The sequence below is a fragment of the Petaurus breviceps genome, unplaced genomic scaffold, assembly GCF_028583685.1.
Source record: "Petaurus breviceps papuanus isolate PSGF00001 unplaced genomic scaffold, PetGlider_PUasm1.0 91133, whole genome shotgun sequence".
Classification (NCBI taxonomy): Eukaryota; Metazoa; Chordata; class Mammalia; order Diprotodontia; family Petauridae; genus Petaurus; species Petaurus breviceps.
Window position 1 is genome coordinate 7779359 of NW_027187419.1, and position 14268 is coordinate 7793626.

At 38.9% G+C, this 14268-nt stretch overlaps 1 protein-coding gene across 1 annotated transcript in view; it reads right to left on the reverse strand.

The window, feature by feature from the left end:
- DLAT (dihydrolipoamide S-acetyltransferase) overlaps positions 1-14016 on the reverse strand; it is a 26847-nt gene extending 12831 nt beyond the window's left edge. The window contains exons 1-10 of the mRNA XM_069080373.1: positions 13627-14016; positions 13125-13226; positions 12690-12814; positions 12376-12532; positions 10059-10185; positions 6025-6212; positions 3238-3391; positions 1926-1993; positions 844-942; positions 378-485 (exon numbers count right to left, since the gene is read on the reverse strand). Of these exons, the coding sequence (XP_068936474.1) occupies positions 378-485; positions 844-942; positions 1926-1993; positions 3238-3391; positions 6025-6212; positions 10059-10185; positions 12376-12532; positions 12690-12814; positions 13125-13226; positions 13627-13905 (1407 nt within the window). The 5' untranslated portion in view covers positions 13906-14016. The remainder of the gene's footprint in view (positions 1-377; positions 486-843; positions 943-1925; positions 1994-3237; positions 3392-6024; positions 6213-10058; positions 10186-12375; positions 12533-12689; positions 12815-13124; positions 13227-13626) is intronic.
- Positions 14017-14268: the final 252 nt, after the last annotated feature.

The following is a 14268-nucleotide window of genomic DNA, read 5'->3' on the forward strand; positions in this document are numbered from 1 at the left end:
TGTGGTAGCTGCAAACCCTGAGGACGCTTGGGGTGCTTGCTGCTACAGGCGGCCAGGTGGCTCAGCGAGTAAGAGCACAGGCTCCAGTGTCAGGATGACCTGGAGATCAAATCTGGGCTCAGATACTCAGCACCACACCCAGAAATAACTGGCTGTGTAACCTTGAGCAAGTTACTTAACCCTGATTGCTTTGGAAAAAAAAAAAAAGAAGAGATATGAAGCATGGTAAGATCTGAAATGAAACATCATTTTCTCCCCTTAAAAAAAAGACAATTAGCCAATCAGAGGTCAGTGGTAATATTCAATAGACCTAGTATAAAGGCACAGCACATAGGAAAAAAAAATTATTCCCAGATAAGAATTTCCAAACATCTTACCAAATTGAGTTCTTTCCGTACTTCTAAAACTTCGCCCATGTTTACATCAATAGAAAGATAATAATGAGGTATTGTTTGTTTGGACTGCATTAAACGCTGGGCAATAACCTAAAACAAAAAAATGTCATTTGGGCAGATATGTAAATAATCACTTATGTAAAGATTTCACTATTTTCTTCTCCCCTTCATTCCCCCCACTCCCCAGCAAAAATCCTTAATATCAATAACTGTCAAACCAATTAGCAATGAAACGTATCAACAAGATTAAGGAACTAGAGCATGCATTTTATCTTAGTTTTTCCTGTTCTATTCATTAAAGCAGAACAAAGTCACTGATTAATCCCAAGTACCTCAATATCTCAGCCATTTCACCCCTCAATTAAGAAATCACCTTGTCACCAGTTTGTACCTAGCAACTTAATAGCAAACCCAACAGCTGTTTCTAGATTTATAGAAGCACACTTACTCTACGAATATTGCTGATTGGGATATCTGTGAAAACACCGGTAGGAACTGCTGCCACTCCTGGGGCTGGTGTGGGCATGGCAGCTGTAGGAGGGGGAGCCTGTGAACAAGGAGGTTAAAAGAACTCAAAAACTAGGAACCAATGTTAGAATAACTTACGTCTAAGATCCTCAATATTCTCAAGTGACCTATTTAGAGATATTAGAATGAAAATTCAATGTTTTGAAAAAAAAAAAAAAAGATTATTTCCAGGTCATCTTTAGTTGGCAGACTTATTTGACCTATATCTGAATTTTGAATTCATATTTTAGCATTATTTCCCCTAAGTCATAGTACCACCAGTAGTTTATTTAGACTGGAGTAATTTCCTCCCTAATATTTTCACAGAAACTAATAACCCTTTAATGTAAAGTTATTCTACGTAAGAAGAAAGAAGAGCAGATATGGAGAGCAGAGCTTGGGAGGCAGTATGGTATAATAGCTAGTGAGCTGGGCTTGAGAGTAAAAAAGACCTAAATTAATAAATTCTTGTGTATGACACAAATTGGCTGTGACCACAGACAAGCTGCATAACTTCACAGCAGAGAATTCTCTAAAATCACAAAGTGCCAAACAGTTCTTAATCTACAAATGTAGAGGAAGTTTCCTCATCAAGAAGTTCTCTACATAGATAAAATCAAAGGACTGAATGAAAAAAAAATGCAGTTTTAGAAGGATCTGCATGCCTTTATTTTAAAAGAAAATATTATCAACCATATTAATTGCAATATTGTTACATGGCTTCTATGCATGATTTTCTAACCAAAATGGCCTAATAAAGGCAAGGTCAGAGATGTTAACATGAGGCAAGTTAGATTTGCTCTGTTATACAGTCCTAGAATTAAGCCAGTAATCAGGACCAATTATTCTGTTAATAACTAGGATTAGACAAAATTATGTGAAGATATTAGTGTAAATCTAAACAGAAACAGAGAAAACCTTATTATTTCTGGAATTAATTTCATACAAATGTACAGAATGTAATATTCAACATGTAAACCAAATGATTAGAACACTAAGCAAAAGGGACCAAGTTCAACTCACAGGAGCAGCCTTTGAAGGCACAAAGGAGTCAATGTCTTTCTTGGTGATTCTGCCTTCTGGCCCTGTTCCTGGAAGAAATAAACAAGAATATAACTGGATTTCTAGTGTAATTTCTAGTGCTGTACCAATCAATCTAGCACAAAGATTTTTCCTTGGTCCTGGACAGTCCTATGGCTTCCTCAAACATGAATGTATATGAGTCCAACTATCATTCTTCAATATATGAAAGTAAGCTACATGCAGAATTTTGCATAAAGAGTTTGGCTTCCCTGTACCATACACAGTCAGCAGGGTTGCACAGTAGGTAGAGCACTGGGCCTAGAATCAGAGCACATGAGTTCAAATCTGGCATCAAATACCTACTAGATGTGTGACCCTGAGCAAATCACTTAACTTCTGTCTACCTCGGTTTTCTCATCTATAAAATGGGGCACCTTCCAGAGTTGCTGTGAGAATCAAATAAGATAACTTTAACTGCTTAGTATAGTGCCTGGCACATAATAAGCACCATATGATGCTATTACTGCAAAAGCAGAAGAAGGCTTGATCCTCCCCAAACTCTGGACACACTATGCCCTGCTATGCCCAAAGGAGAAAAATGATCACAAAATGTCCCTTTAAAACCTCCTTTCAGAGCCATTCTCCACTGGATAAGTGGCAAAAGGAGATAAACAATTCCCATTTTGGAAAAGAACTTGGAAGTATGCTAAAAAAGTAGTTAAAATATCCTCTGACCCAGAGACCTCACTGCTTCGTATATATCCCAAAGATAGACTTCATATGCAATAAAATATTTAGAGCAGGACTTTTTTATGGTATCAAAAAAACTGGAACAAAGGTGCTGTTCATTGGGGACTGGCTAAACGAACTGGTACAACAATGTGTTTGAATATCATTGTGGAGTAAGAAATGATGAATATGAAAAACATGGAAAATATGAACTAAGGTAAAGTGACATAAGTAGAACCAAGGAAGCAGTGTACAAGATGAATACAACAATGTAAATGGAAATAACAAAGAAGCCTCAAAACTGAATATTACATATTATTATCGACCCAGAAGAAGAATATGAGAATCTGACTCTCTTCTTTGTGTGGTGACAAAAAATAAAGGAAAAAGAGCAAGAATGGAAAACTACTGAAGTGGAATGCAGCCTATACTGTTTGACCTTGACTGATTGACTTTTTCTTCTTTTTCATAAGAAAAAGCTGTCCCCTAATAGGAAAGTTATATTGGAAATGAAGCCAATATAAAAACAAGAGAAAAAAAATCAAACATTTAGTAAAGCCAACTTTCAGAAAAACAGACTTACCTCTCACTTGTGTAAGATCAATCCCTTTCTCTGCTGCCAATTTCTTAGCAAGAGGACTCACAAATATCCTTCCTTTTGTACTAGCAGGAGTAGCTGGACGGGCGGCTGAAGGTGCAGTGGCTGTAGGTGGAGGGGTAGGAGGAACAGCAGCCACCTTACAAAGATAAGGAGTGACAGAGTTAGTGTCCCATTGGTAAGGTCAGTCTCCGAGATGAAGATCTGAATTTTCTTTTAAATGAGTGGCTATTTTAATTACATCATTTTTGCTTTTCTATGAGATCATACATCTGCTTAATCTTCACAACATCCTAGTACACCAAATGGCAAATATCATGTCAGTTTCTACCTTTACATGTATAAGAAGTAAAGATTTAGTGTTCTCTAAAATATAATTTTGTTGTTAAATACACACAAGATTATTTTTTTTAATTACCTTAGGTGATTCAATCAACATTACTTTAGGTTTAAGTATATGAATAATTCTAGAATTGCTATTTGTTCTCTGTTCTGGAAGAGGACCATGACATCAGGAAGGTGATGCCATGACATTCAAATGAATTGCATTTAAGTGAGAGAGGGCTTCACAAATCACCAGCCTCACTTTCTCCTCTGGAGCCATCCCTGTGCAGTGGCCAAGATATGGATCAGGACAAGTAGAGATGGACCAGGACCTTGTGTGGGACCTTGGCTTTTTCAAGTTAAAGTCTGTAAATAGGTCTCAGAGTTTGAGACTGAGGCAACACCCAGTCAGAGATGAAGGCTCAATAAGAAAAGAGGCAAAGAAAGGTCACTTTTAAAAAAAAATCAGGGAAGGGAAGAGCCTCAGGGTTTCTGACCAGAACAAAAACAATTGTTATTTACTTTCAATTCTCAGCCAATCAGGAACCAAACAAAGACCAAGTAGGTCTAGGTCAGGGACACTAGTTGCCCAAACACTGAGAGCCAGAGTGATCTGGGGTTTAGGCTGGTCTTCCAGAGTAAAAACAGAAACAAAAAAGTTTCAGAAGAAAATTTACATTCCCTTTGTAAAGCACCAGCAAGTAAGGGTGTGATATCCTAGGTCAGGGGTGAGGAACTTGTGGCCTCAAGGCCACACGGGGCCCTTTAGATCCTCAAGTGTGGCTCTGACTGAATCCAAACTTCACAGAACATATACCCTTAATAAAGGAATTTGGTCTGTAAAACTTGGACTCAGTCAAAACACCACACCCAAAGACCCAGAAAGCCATGTGTGGCCTGGAGGCAGCAGGTTCCCCACCCCTGCAAAGAAATTAAGAAAGAGTGCATAGGGGCGGCCAGGTAGCACAGCCAGTAAGAGCACCAGCTCCAGTGTTAAGATGACCTGGAGATCAAATCCTGGCACAGATACTTAGCACCCACTCAGAAACACCTGGCCATGTAACCTTGAGCAAGTTACTTAACCCCAATTGCTTAGGGGCAGCCAGGTGGCTCGGCGAGTAAGAGCACCAGCTCCAGTGTTGGGATGACCTGGAGATTGAATACGGGGCTCAGACACTCAGCACCACCCCCGGAAATAACTGGCCATGTGACCTTGAGCTAGTTACTTTAAAAAAAAAAAGTGCAGATACCTCCACTATAATATTATTAGAGTCCATTTCATGAGAACATGTTATGGTTGAAATGATATATTACAAGCATGAAAAGCAACATGACATTGTGGATAGGACCTTGGACTTGGGAGTCAGGAAAGCCCTAATTCAAATTCTGCCTCCATTACTAGCTTTGGGACCCTAGCCAAATCATTTAACCTCTGGGTCTCAGTTTCTTCATCCATAAAATGAAGGTGTTAGACTTGATAGCCTCGAATTTTATGATCCTATGAAGCTCTGAAATGACCTTTTTTTTAAAAAACACTGAAATCTCCACTGTATCAGGTCATGCTAATGGCAAAGATTCCATTCCAGTGTGTTACAAATACTTACATTTAGTTTTTGTTTTCTGGTCATACCAAACTATGATACATAAGCACCAGGCATAAAGAGGACTGTTAGTAAGAGACTCTTATTATAAGCAAAATAGTGAAGAGAGAATAATCTTAAAGGCCTAGAACCTCCTCATGGTAAAAAAAAATCCCAATAGTAAATAAAATAGTCAAACTACACAGGGGCAAAGCTTTATTTTCTATAAATAGATCAAGAGTCTCTGTGTGTTTGGTGTTTTCCAAAAAGGCTGGACAAAAACCTAGTTGGCAGTATTGATTCTGCCTTAGCAGAGGCTAGAAGAGTCTAAGAATACAGACAGGCTGGCTTAAAAACATACTACATATCTTGTTCCATGTGACTTCAGAGAAAAGAACTATGACCAACGGGTGAAAGTTACAAGGAAGTAGATTTTAGCCCAATATGGAAGAATAATAGCTGTCCAAAATGGGCTCTTTCATGACACAATGCACACTTTATCTCTAGAAGTATTCAACAAGAAAGTGGGTACCTCTCCTCAGAGATACTATGTAGGTGATTTACCCACTGCCTAAGAAATCAGACTGCTGATTTCTAAATTCCCTCCAATTCTTTGATTCTATGATTCTAACAGAATGGGAAATAAAATCTTACCTTTCAATAAGTATGAGATCCTACATCTAAAGCAGGAAAACAACATGTCACATCAATACTTGGGCATTTCAGTATGCTTTGGTCTCAGCAGCAGGTTCCAAGAGAGCAGGAAACATAGCTATAAGGGTTAAACTATTCACCATTAGGTGAATACCCCTGAGGTATTAAAGAATATTACTCTCTCCCATTCCCTCAATTCCAGAGTCATACCTACCGGGGTTGGGGTGGGTGGTGGTGCTTGAGGTTTTATATCAGTTACTCCAGTTGGCTTATAATCCGCAAATGCAGCAATATCTGCTTCTTTTTCTACAATAATACAGAGGGGCGTTCCTAGAGGGACATCTCTTGTGCCTTCAGGGATAAGAATTTTTGCCAGGTATCCTTCCTCTTGCACTTCAAAACCTTTAGTAAAAAAAAAAAAATTAAGTGACACTAAGGTTCCCACTCTTCCATATAATTCAAAGCATGGAGTTCTTAAATGAAAAGAATTCCCTTTATAATGTCAGAAACTACTTCTGAAAGATCAATCTTTTTTTAAAATTTTCTTATTTCTTGTTGATATCTTTTGTTCTTATGCCTTTTTTTTTTGAGGGCAATTGGGGTTCAGTGACTTGCCCAAGGTCACAGGGCTAGTTTTTGTGTTAAGTATCTGAGGCCGGATTTGAACTCAGGTCCTCCTGACTCCAAGGCTGGTGCTCTATTCACTGTGCCACCTAGTCGCCCCCTTACAGATTAATCTTAAAGGAAAACATCCAATGAATCATATAGGGTGAATATAATTAAGTTTATGGTTTTGTGAGGGTAATGTATAGACAGAACTGGTGCTTAGTTTTAGCTTAAGAGAAGAATACAGATCATTACAGTTCTAAATGGAAGTTACTCCCAAGCTGTCGCATGGCACAACAATTTGTGTCAAGGGTACAAACATACCCAATTATAATACAAGTGCTTAATAAACATCTGAACTGCAATAAATATGCCCAATGGCACTAGCACAGGTATAGACATCAAGCTCTGGAGAAATAAAACAGGTTACCAGACAATACTGGTGAATCCAAAATGACCAGTTCAGCCAATGCATGTCTCTATGAATCTATCTGCTAATATACCTTGGTATATTGCTAGATACCAAGTATCTATGGTATTTTTCTATTTGGGAACTGGTTTGAATCAAATAGAGATACCCATCTTTATAGAATAAGTGCACATTTCATTTTCTGCCTAAATCAGAGGCAGGCTGTAAGCTTCAACATATCTACTCCAGTAAAACTATAAACTTCATACCACACTGAATGACCAAGAAATCAAGACAGAAACTAGAATAAGTGACTTCTTCCACCCCAGAACTGCAGAAATTCTTCTGGGGCCTCCTGCCAGCAAAGCTGTCCAGGGTAGATTCCAAGTGCCACCAAAGACAGAGACATGTAGCTTGCAATGCTCTGTGTCCATGGGCAGCAAGGTGAAAGACTCCCTTGAGAAAGTTGCAGGATATTTAAAAAAAAAAAAAAGACTCCCTGAAAATTATATTGGGCCAAAGAGAAGTTAATAACTCCATATGCAAGAAATAGTAAAACAAAGTCTATAGACTGGAAGAAAAAAGACAAAAAACACAAAAAAGTAAGGTAAACTTAAAAAAAAAAAGGGCCTAGAAAACAAGAAAAAAAATATAAAAATCAGTGGACTACCTGAAAGTCACCACTCAAAAAAGGCCTGGATATACACAAAAACTGCCCAGGTATATAGGAAACTGAGAACAAAGTGGAATTAAAAGAATCCACCCATCACTTCCTGGGGGGGGGAACTCAAACGAAAATTCCCAAGAAATGTCACAGCAAAAGTCCAAAACTTCCAGGTTAAAGAAAAAAAGGTTCAAATACCAAGGAACCAATGAGCAGTATCTCACAAGACTTAACAGTTAACCACTAGAAAAAAGCAAAGAGCTTGGTATACAATATTCCAAAGATAAGAAAGATTTGTCATTACATCTAAGAATAATTCACAGAACAAAACTAAATATACTATAGGGAAAAAATAAACCTTTTTTAAGCACTTAATTCTTAAGCACTCCTGATAAAAAAGAGCTAAATAGAAACTGAAATGCAATCATAGGAGTCAAAAAAAGATAAACACATGCGTAATTAGAAGAGATTACAGAAGAATAGAGAGGAATTCAAATACACTAGAAATGGGCTTGGAAGAAATAAGAAAAACTCAAGATCTCACATAAAAGAAGTATACAAGTAGAAAACAAGGAGTAAGGAGTCAGTTCTGGTGCATTACTGGAAGTTCATTTTGTTCTGAGTCAAGGAAAGAAGGGTAGAAAACACAAGCAAACACATATACAGAGTTTGGTGTAGGAATATTCAATTTTAAAGGGAAATAGGAGGGAATTGGGAAAGGAGGGAAGAGCTAAAAGAGAGGGTAGACTAAGCAAAGGATTTTAGTCATAAGCAAAACAAACTCTAACCTCAGAATTATAAAGAGGGGCTTAATAGCAAAGAAAAGGTAAGAACCTGGGATTGGGGTCTAATCTAGGAGAACAAAAAAGGGACAAAAGAGTAGAAGACTAAATAAAATGTAGTTCAGCACATTCCCCTTTCATCACCCTTTCCTTTTTAATGAGAGGGGTGCAAGGCACAGAAAAGAAAAAGGACAAGATAATAGGATGGAGGGAAATACACAATTAACAATCAAAACTGTGAATGCTAAAGATGAACTCACCCCATAAAACGGAAGAGGATAACAGAATAGATTAGAAAGCAGAACCCAAAATGTTGTTTATAAGAAACACATCTTACAAAATATTCATACAGTAAAAATAATGGGCTAAAATAAAAATCATGTGGCAAGTGAAGTACAAAAAAGCAGGCATAGCAATCAAGATCTCAGACAAAGCGTCAGCAAAAATAACTGATTAAAAGAAAAACAAAGAAACTACATTATACTTAAAGACATCATAGACAATGAACTAATAATCTTAATACTTAACATACAGGCATCAAATGGCATAGCATCTAAATACTCAAAAGGAAAATTTAACAGGGAGAAATAAATAGTAAAACTATAGTTGTGAGGAGACATCAAAGTACTCCTTTCAGAGCTATGCAACTCTAAAAAACAAAACAAAATAAAAACCCAAGAAAGAAATTAAAGTTCTGAATAGAAGTTTTAAGTTAGAGGTGACATGTTTCTGGCAAATACTAAAGAGTCTACAAACTTCTCAGCACAGCATGGCACCTTTACAAAAACTGACCACATACTAGTGCATTAAAAAAAAAACCCACAAATAAATGCAGAAAAACTAAACACATCCTTTACTGACCACAATGCAATGAAAATCCTACTCAAAAAGTCATCCTAAAGAATCAACAGATCAAAGAACAAATGACAGAAACAATAAATAATTGTAAAGGTAATAACAATGAGACGACATACCAAAATTTTGGGGATGGAGCCAAAGCAGTCCTTAGAGGAAAACATACCTCTAAGCACTTTCATCAACAAAAGAGAGAGAGAAAAAGACCAATGAATTGGGCATGCAACTGAAAATCTAGAAACTAAAAAAATCCAAATAAGTATCAAAACAAAAATCTGAAAATCTAAATAAGAGGGACAAAATAAAGCAAAAAAAAAAAAAACCCACCTCCATTCAATTAATAAATAAAACTAGGAGCTGGCTTTAAAAAATTGATATTTAATTAAAAATAAAAACAAATTGTAGTATGAAAAATGAAAATTCACATCAAATAAGGAAATTATTAGAAACTATTCTGTCCAACAATGTCAATAAAACTGAGAACCTGAGAATGTTTTTATAAATATAAAATATCCAGATTAACACAAGAAAATAATGCAACTTCAGAAAAGGAAACCGAACAAGCTATAAATGAACTCCAAAAGAGATTATTTAGCCTGCTTCTTATTTCTTCCTTTTCTTTCCTCTTTGTGGGAATACCTCTCTATAGCCTATCTTTTCTTCCCAGAAACTGTGGGTGTCACAATCATTACTTGTGAAACAAACTCTGGTTCAAATACAATTTCTAAACTGACATTTCACTGGGCAGATCAGAATCCTATTTGTCACAGATCAGACAGCCACTTTCATTGTGAAACTTGTCTTCACAAGATAAACCCTACCAGTTAGAAAATCTTCATGCTATCACACAACTTGTACAGGATAGGACGGCCATCTTGTATTCCCACTGTACTACTATGTGTCTTCCTCAATTTCTCAAGTAAAAATCTCACCTATTGTGGCTTTGTCTGTTTCTATCTCAGCCAGCAGGTCTCCTTCATTCAATTTCTCACCCACCTTCTTCTCCCACCTTTGAACTGTACCCATAGTCATAGTGGGAGAGAGAGCAGGTAGCAGGACCTATAAAACAAACAAACAAAAAAGACACCTGAACAGATATTGCTTTGGACCAAGAGGCAGGTTCAACAGGCATAATAGAAAACCTCAACAAGTAAAGAACCAGGTAGGCGCACTCTGTCAAGTCATCTATAACTATGGGATTCCCTTACACCATATTAACTGAAATGCCACTTTTATGGAATACAACAGTAACCCAACTTTAAATCTTCCTAGTGCCAGGCCATGAAAGCAACTCAGTGTCTCAGTAATTTCTCAACATTTTTATTGTATTTTACCTGCAAAATTACCAGTTCAATTTCCTATGAAACAGGAACCCTCATGAATACTCTTTTTTGTCTTCCTCCAAAGTAGCAGATGACTAAAAAATCTGTTGATATATCCCTCTCAAGGTATCTGATAACATAGTTAACCATTCCCTGGACAATCAGCATTTAACTGCACAACAAAAACTAAAGTATAAAGTTTCTTTTCTAGCTCTGGCAATATATTCTTATGATAAACTCAATTTCAATTTTTATGGAAAGACCATGGTCCCAACCTAGCCTGTGAAAGGAGTTTTCCTGTATTCTAGCTGCCAAATAAGAAATTTTTGGCCTTGTCTTTTCATTCAAAGGAAGCATTCCTGACACAATCACTCAGGGTTATCTTTCCAAGATCTCTAAGGAAGAAAAATCACAAAACATTTTCAACAGGAATTTTTTAACTTTCCATAGCAGGCTCTTAGTAGCATTTTTTCTAAAAACTATTTAGAAGGTTATCAAAGAGCCACAACAATTCTATAATCACCATCATGATGTTCACTTACTCAGATACCCCCCAAAACAGCAACCAGGTGACAGACTAAAAACAATCTTCCTTCTAAAGTTTGTCATCATTATTTGATTCCTAAGTTAAAATTAATGGAATAATTTTAAAAAATCTGTGAATTCTCAAAGATGCATGATTAAGGTAGAGTCTCAGTATAAAGGAGAAAATAACAAAAGGACCACAATTAAACCTTATTCAAGGGATCACAACAATGGTACACACAGTGAAGAAATATAAACTTAAACTAAATATACCAGCTTCTCATTGATAATAGCAGTGGGATTATATGAGTATGATCCTTCCCCACCCCCAAAAGAAATGATTCCTCTTTGGAAATCTATATAAGGTGGCAAAGGATAGAACCATATAAATGATACACTGGTTTGAACCAACTTTTGGGGGAAGATACTGCTGGATATTTACCATGCTTTATCTCTAAAATGAATAAATATATCTATTATGAACAGACACTTGATCTGTTTCAAGCAACTCTGACGAACTCAATGTTCATCTTGTTAATTAGTTTAAAGTCATAAAATCTTTATAGTAAGAGAGCCTTATTTAATTGTCTTATGTTTCTAAACATATAAGGTGCTTATTTAAACATACAAAAAACTCTTTAGTTGCTGTCAGTTTCCTAACTTCAAACTTTATCAATGCTTTGTGCAGCAGAAAGTCATATACAGAAAATGAAAGATTGGAATCATTCCATTTAAATTTAGAGGACACAATCGTAAACAAACAAAAGGAAAGGAACTTGACAAAAATATCTGTATTTAAATTATAATACATTTAGAAAGAAAACCATAAATATTGATTATGGGCTTAATTTACTATACTTGCAGTGTCCCTGTCATGGTAAGAATGAAGCTTTAAACTAGATCTACAAGTGGAGACACGAAGACTCAGAGGTCAAAGGAGCTGTCCAAGGTCACATGTGGTAATAAAATGCATTTCCTACACTAAATTCTTACTAAAACACATGTGGTAATAAAATGCATTTTCTACACTAAATTCTTACTAAGTGTGAGGGACTATGATAGACACTGGGAATACAACATGTATACAAACAGGTACATAGAAGGGAATGAGCAGTAAGAACTAACAGAATCAATGAAGGCTTCACATTAGAGCTATCACCTAAAGACAGATAGATAAGTATTATGAAAGGCAGAGATTAAGTTGAAGTGAACCCTCCAGGTATGGGAACAGCTTGAGTTTTTCATGCTTGATATTTACTCCTAAATGGCAACAGTTTCATCTTTGTAGAAAGATCTAACTATATATTTCAGTTTCTAAGCTTCCCCGAGATAAGTAATTCACACACAAATATAATTAATTGAAAGGGTAAATTCTTGAGAAAGTTCAATAGTTTAGCTTTACCTGCATATGAGTAGGATAGGAGCTCCCAGGAGCCTGAGCAGAAGGTGATGAAGCCACAGAAGCAGGGGGAGGTGCTGTGGAAGCCTGCGGGGTGGCTGCTGCTGCTGCTGCTGCAGAATCCAGTGTATAATTTTTAAATGCATCCACATCCTCTGCCCTAAGGTATGAGGAAAACACACATAGTTTAGTTATCCTTATAAGTCACGGAAGGAAAGATAACATCTGACCATCCCTCAAATATAGGTTCAAACACATCAATATCCAACTGTTATGCAAGGCAATTTTCAAACAGATGAAATCAAGAGAGTATTTACTTTTCAACAGTGATACAGATGACTGCTCCAATTGGAACATCTCTGGTACCTTCTGGAACAATTATCTTAGCCAGATAGCACTCTTCTAGGCTCTCAAATCCAACAGTGGCTTTGTCTGTTTCAACCTTCAAACAGAAGACAAGGGATGTTTAAATACTTTACGGCCAGACTGACATTTATTAACTTAATGTGGCATTAAAAATTCACAAGTAAAGTGAAAACAAAACTTCCACCTTTGTAAAGAGACCATAAAAGCTATTAAAGGCTTCTCAGATAAAAATCAGCTTGGCCATTTATGAGATCGACAAACTTATCAAAGATAGCCTGCAAAGCTGCAGCATACTTCAGACTACTACTATCCAGGCAATTAAAAGTTAGTTATGAATCACCTCAATCAGAAACTGTTTGAGTTTAGCACCTCTCCAAACTACTTACTTCTGCTATAAGGTCACCCTCATTGATCTTTTCACCTTCCTTTTTCTCCCAGCGGGCAATGGTGCCTGCCTGCATTGTGGGGGAAAGAGAAGGCAAAGGAACCTGGAAAGAAAAGAGGAGACACTTGCTTTGAAAAGAAAGTAAGCACTGCTTCTTACCTCTTTATAGCTCCCTCACTGGCTCGGGGGCCCCATTCTGGAGCCCGGTGAGATGCTACAGCTCTTTGCCGCTAGCCCCTGTCAGTGTGGATCTGGCAAGAAGAATGCTACCTTTCAGATGACATTTCCAATCTGTCACTCACACACTGTCCCAGAGGAGCCACAAATCCCCTCCCGGCCTCCAGCTATCGGGATGGGGTGGGGGTGGGGCAGGATGGGGAGGCCTCGCGGGCGGGAGGTGGTCAGACCTTCCCACTGGCCGGCCTAGGCTTGGGAGGCTCTTGACCCCCGGGTCAAGGAAGCCTGGGTGGGCTTTCCAGGCAAGGCGGGCGGGGCGGCCTCACCTTTTGGTGGGGTGGAAGGCTGTACCAGCGCCGGCCCGGTGTCCCCAAGAGCTGTAGCAGCAGGAGACGAGCCCGCGGCATGGGCCCCGAGCCGGATCCAGGACCCCAGCCCTGCAGCGCCCTGGCCCTGCTGTGGGAAGAACGGGAGAGACTTGGGATCGCGGCCGGGACTGGGGCCAGCCCTCCAGAGCCCTCCCTAGGGGCCGCGGCTGCGGCCGGGCTCCCAAGCCTCGTCCGCGGGGCCGCGCACCGGGCCCGCCGCGCACACACTCGCCACATAGTGCCACCGAGAGCCTGCGTCCGGGACCCGGAGCAGCCGCCGCTGCAGCCGCCGCCGTCTTCTATGTGACCTCCCCGACCACGGTGCGACAATGGCGTCAACCGCGCCGCGCCGTACGGTCGCACAGCGTCGTAAATGAGCCCGGGAAGTCCCGCCCCACCCGGGACTCCCTCCAACTCACCCTGCCCAGTTCCTCCAGCTGCGGTTTGAGGGAGGACGAGCTTGGGGCGGGGCATCGTGCGCGTGAGGGAAAAGCGAACCTTGGAGAGGCTCGGGAGCTGGACCGGAGAGGCGGGGCCGGGCCTCGAAGGAGCTGCGAGGAGGGGGAAAGAGCAGAAGAATTGAGGGAACGTGAGGAGCGG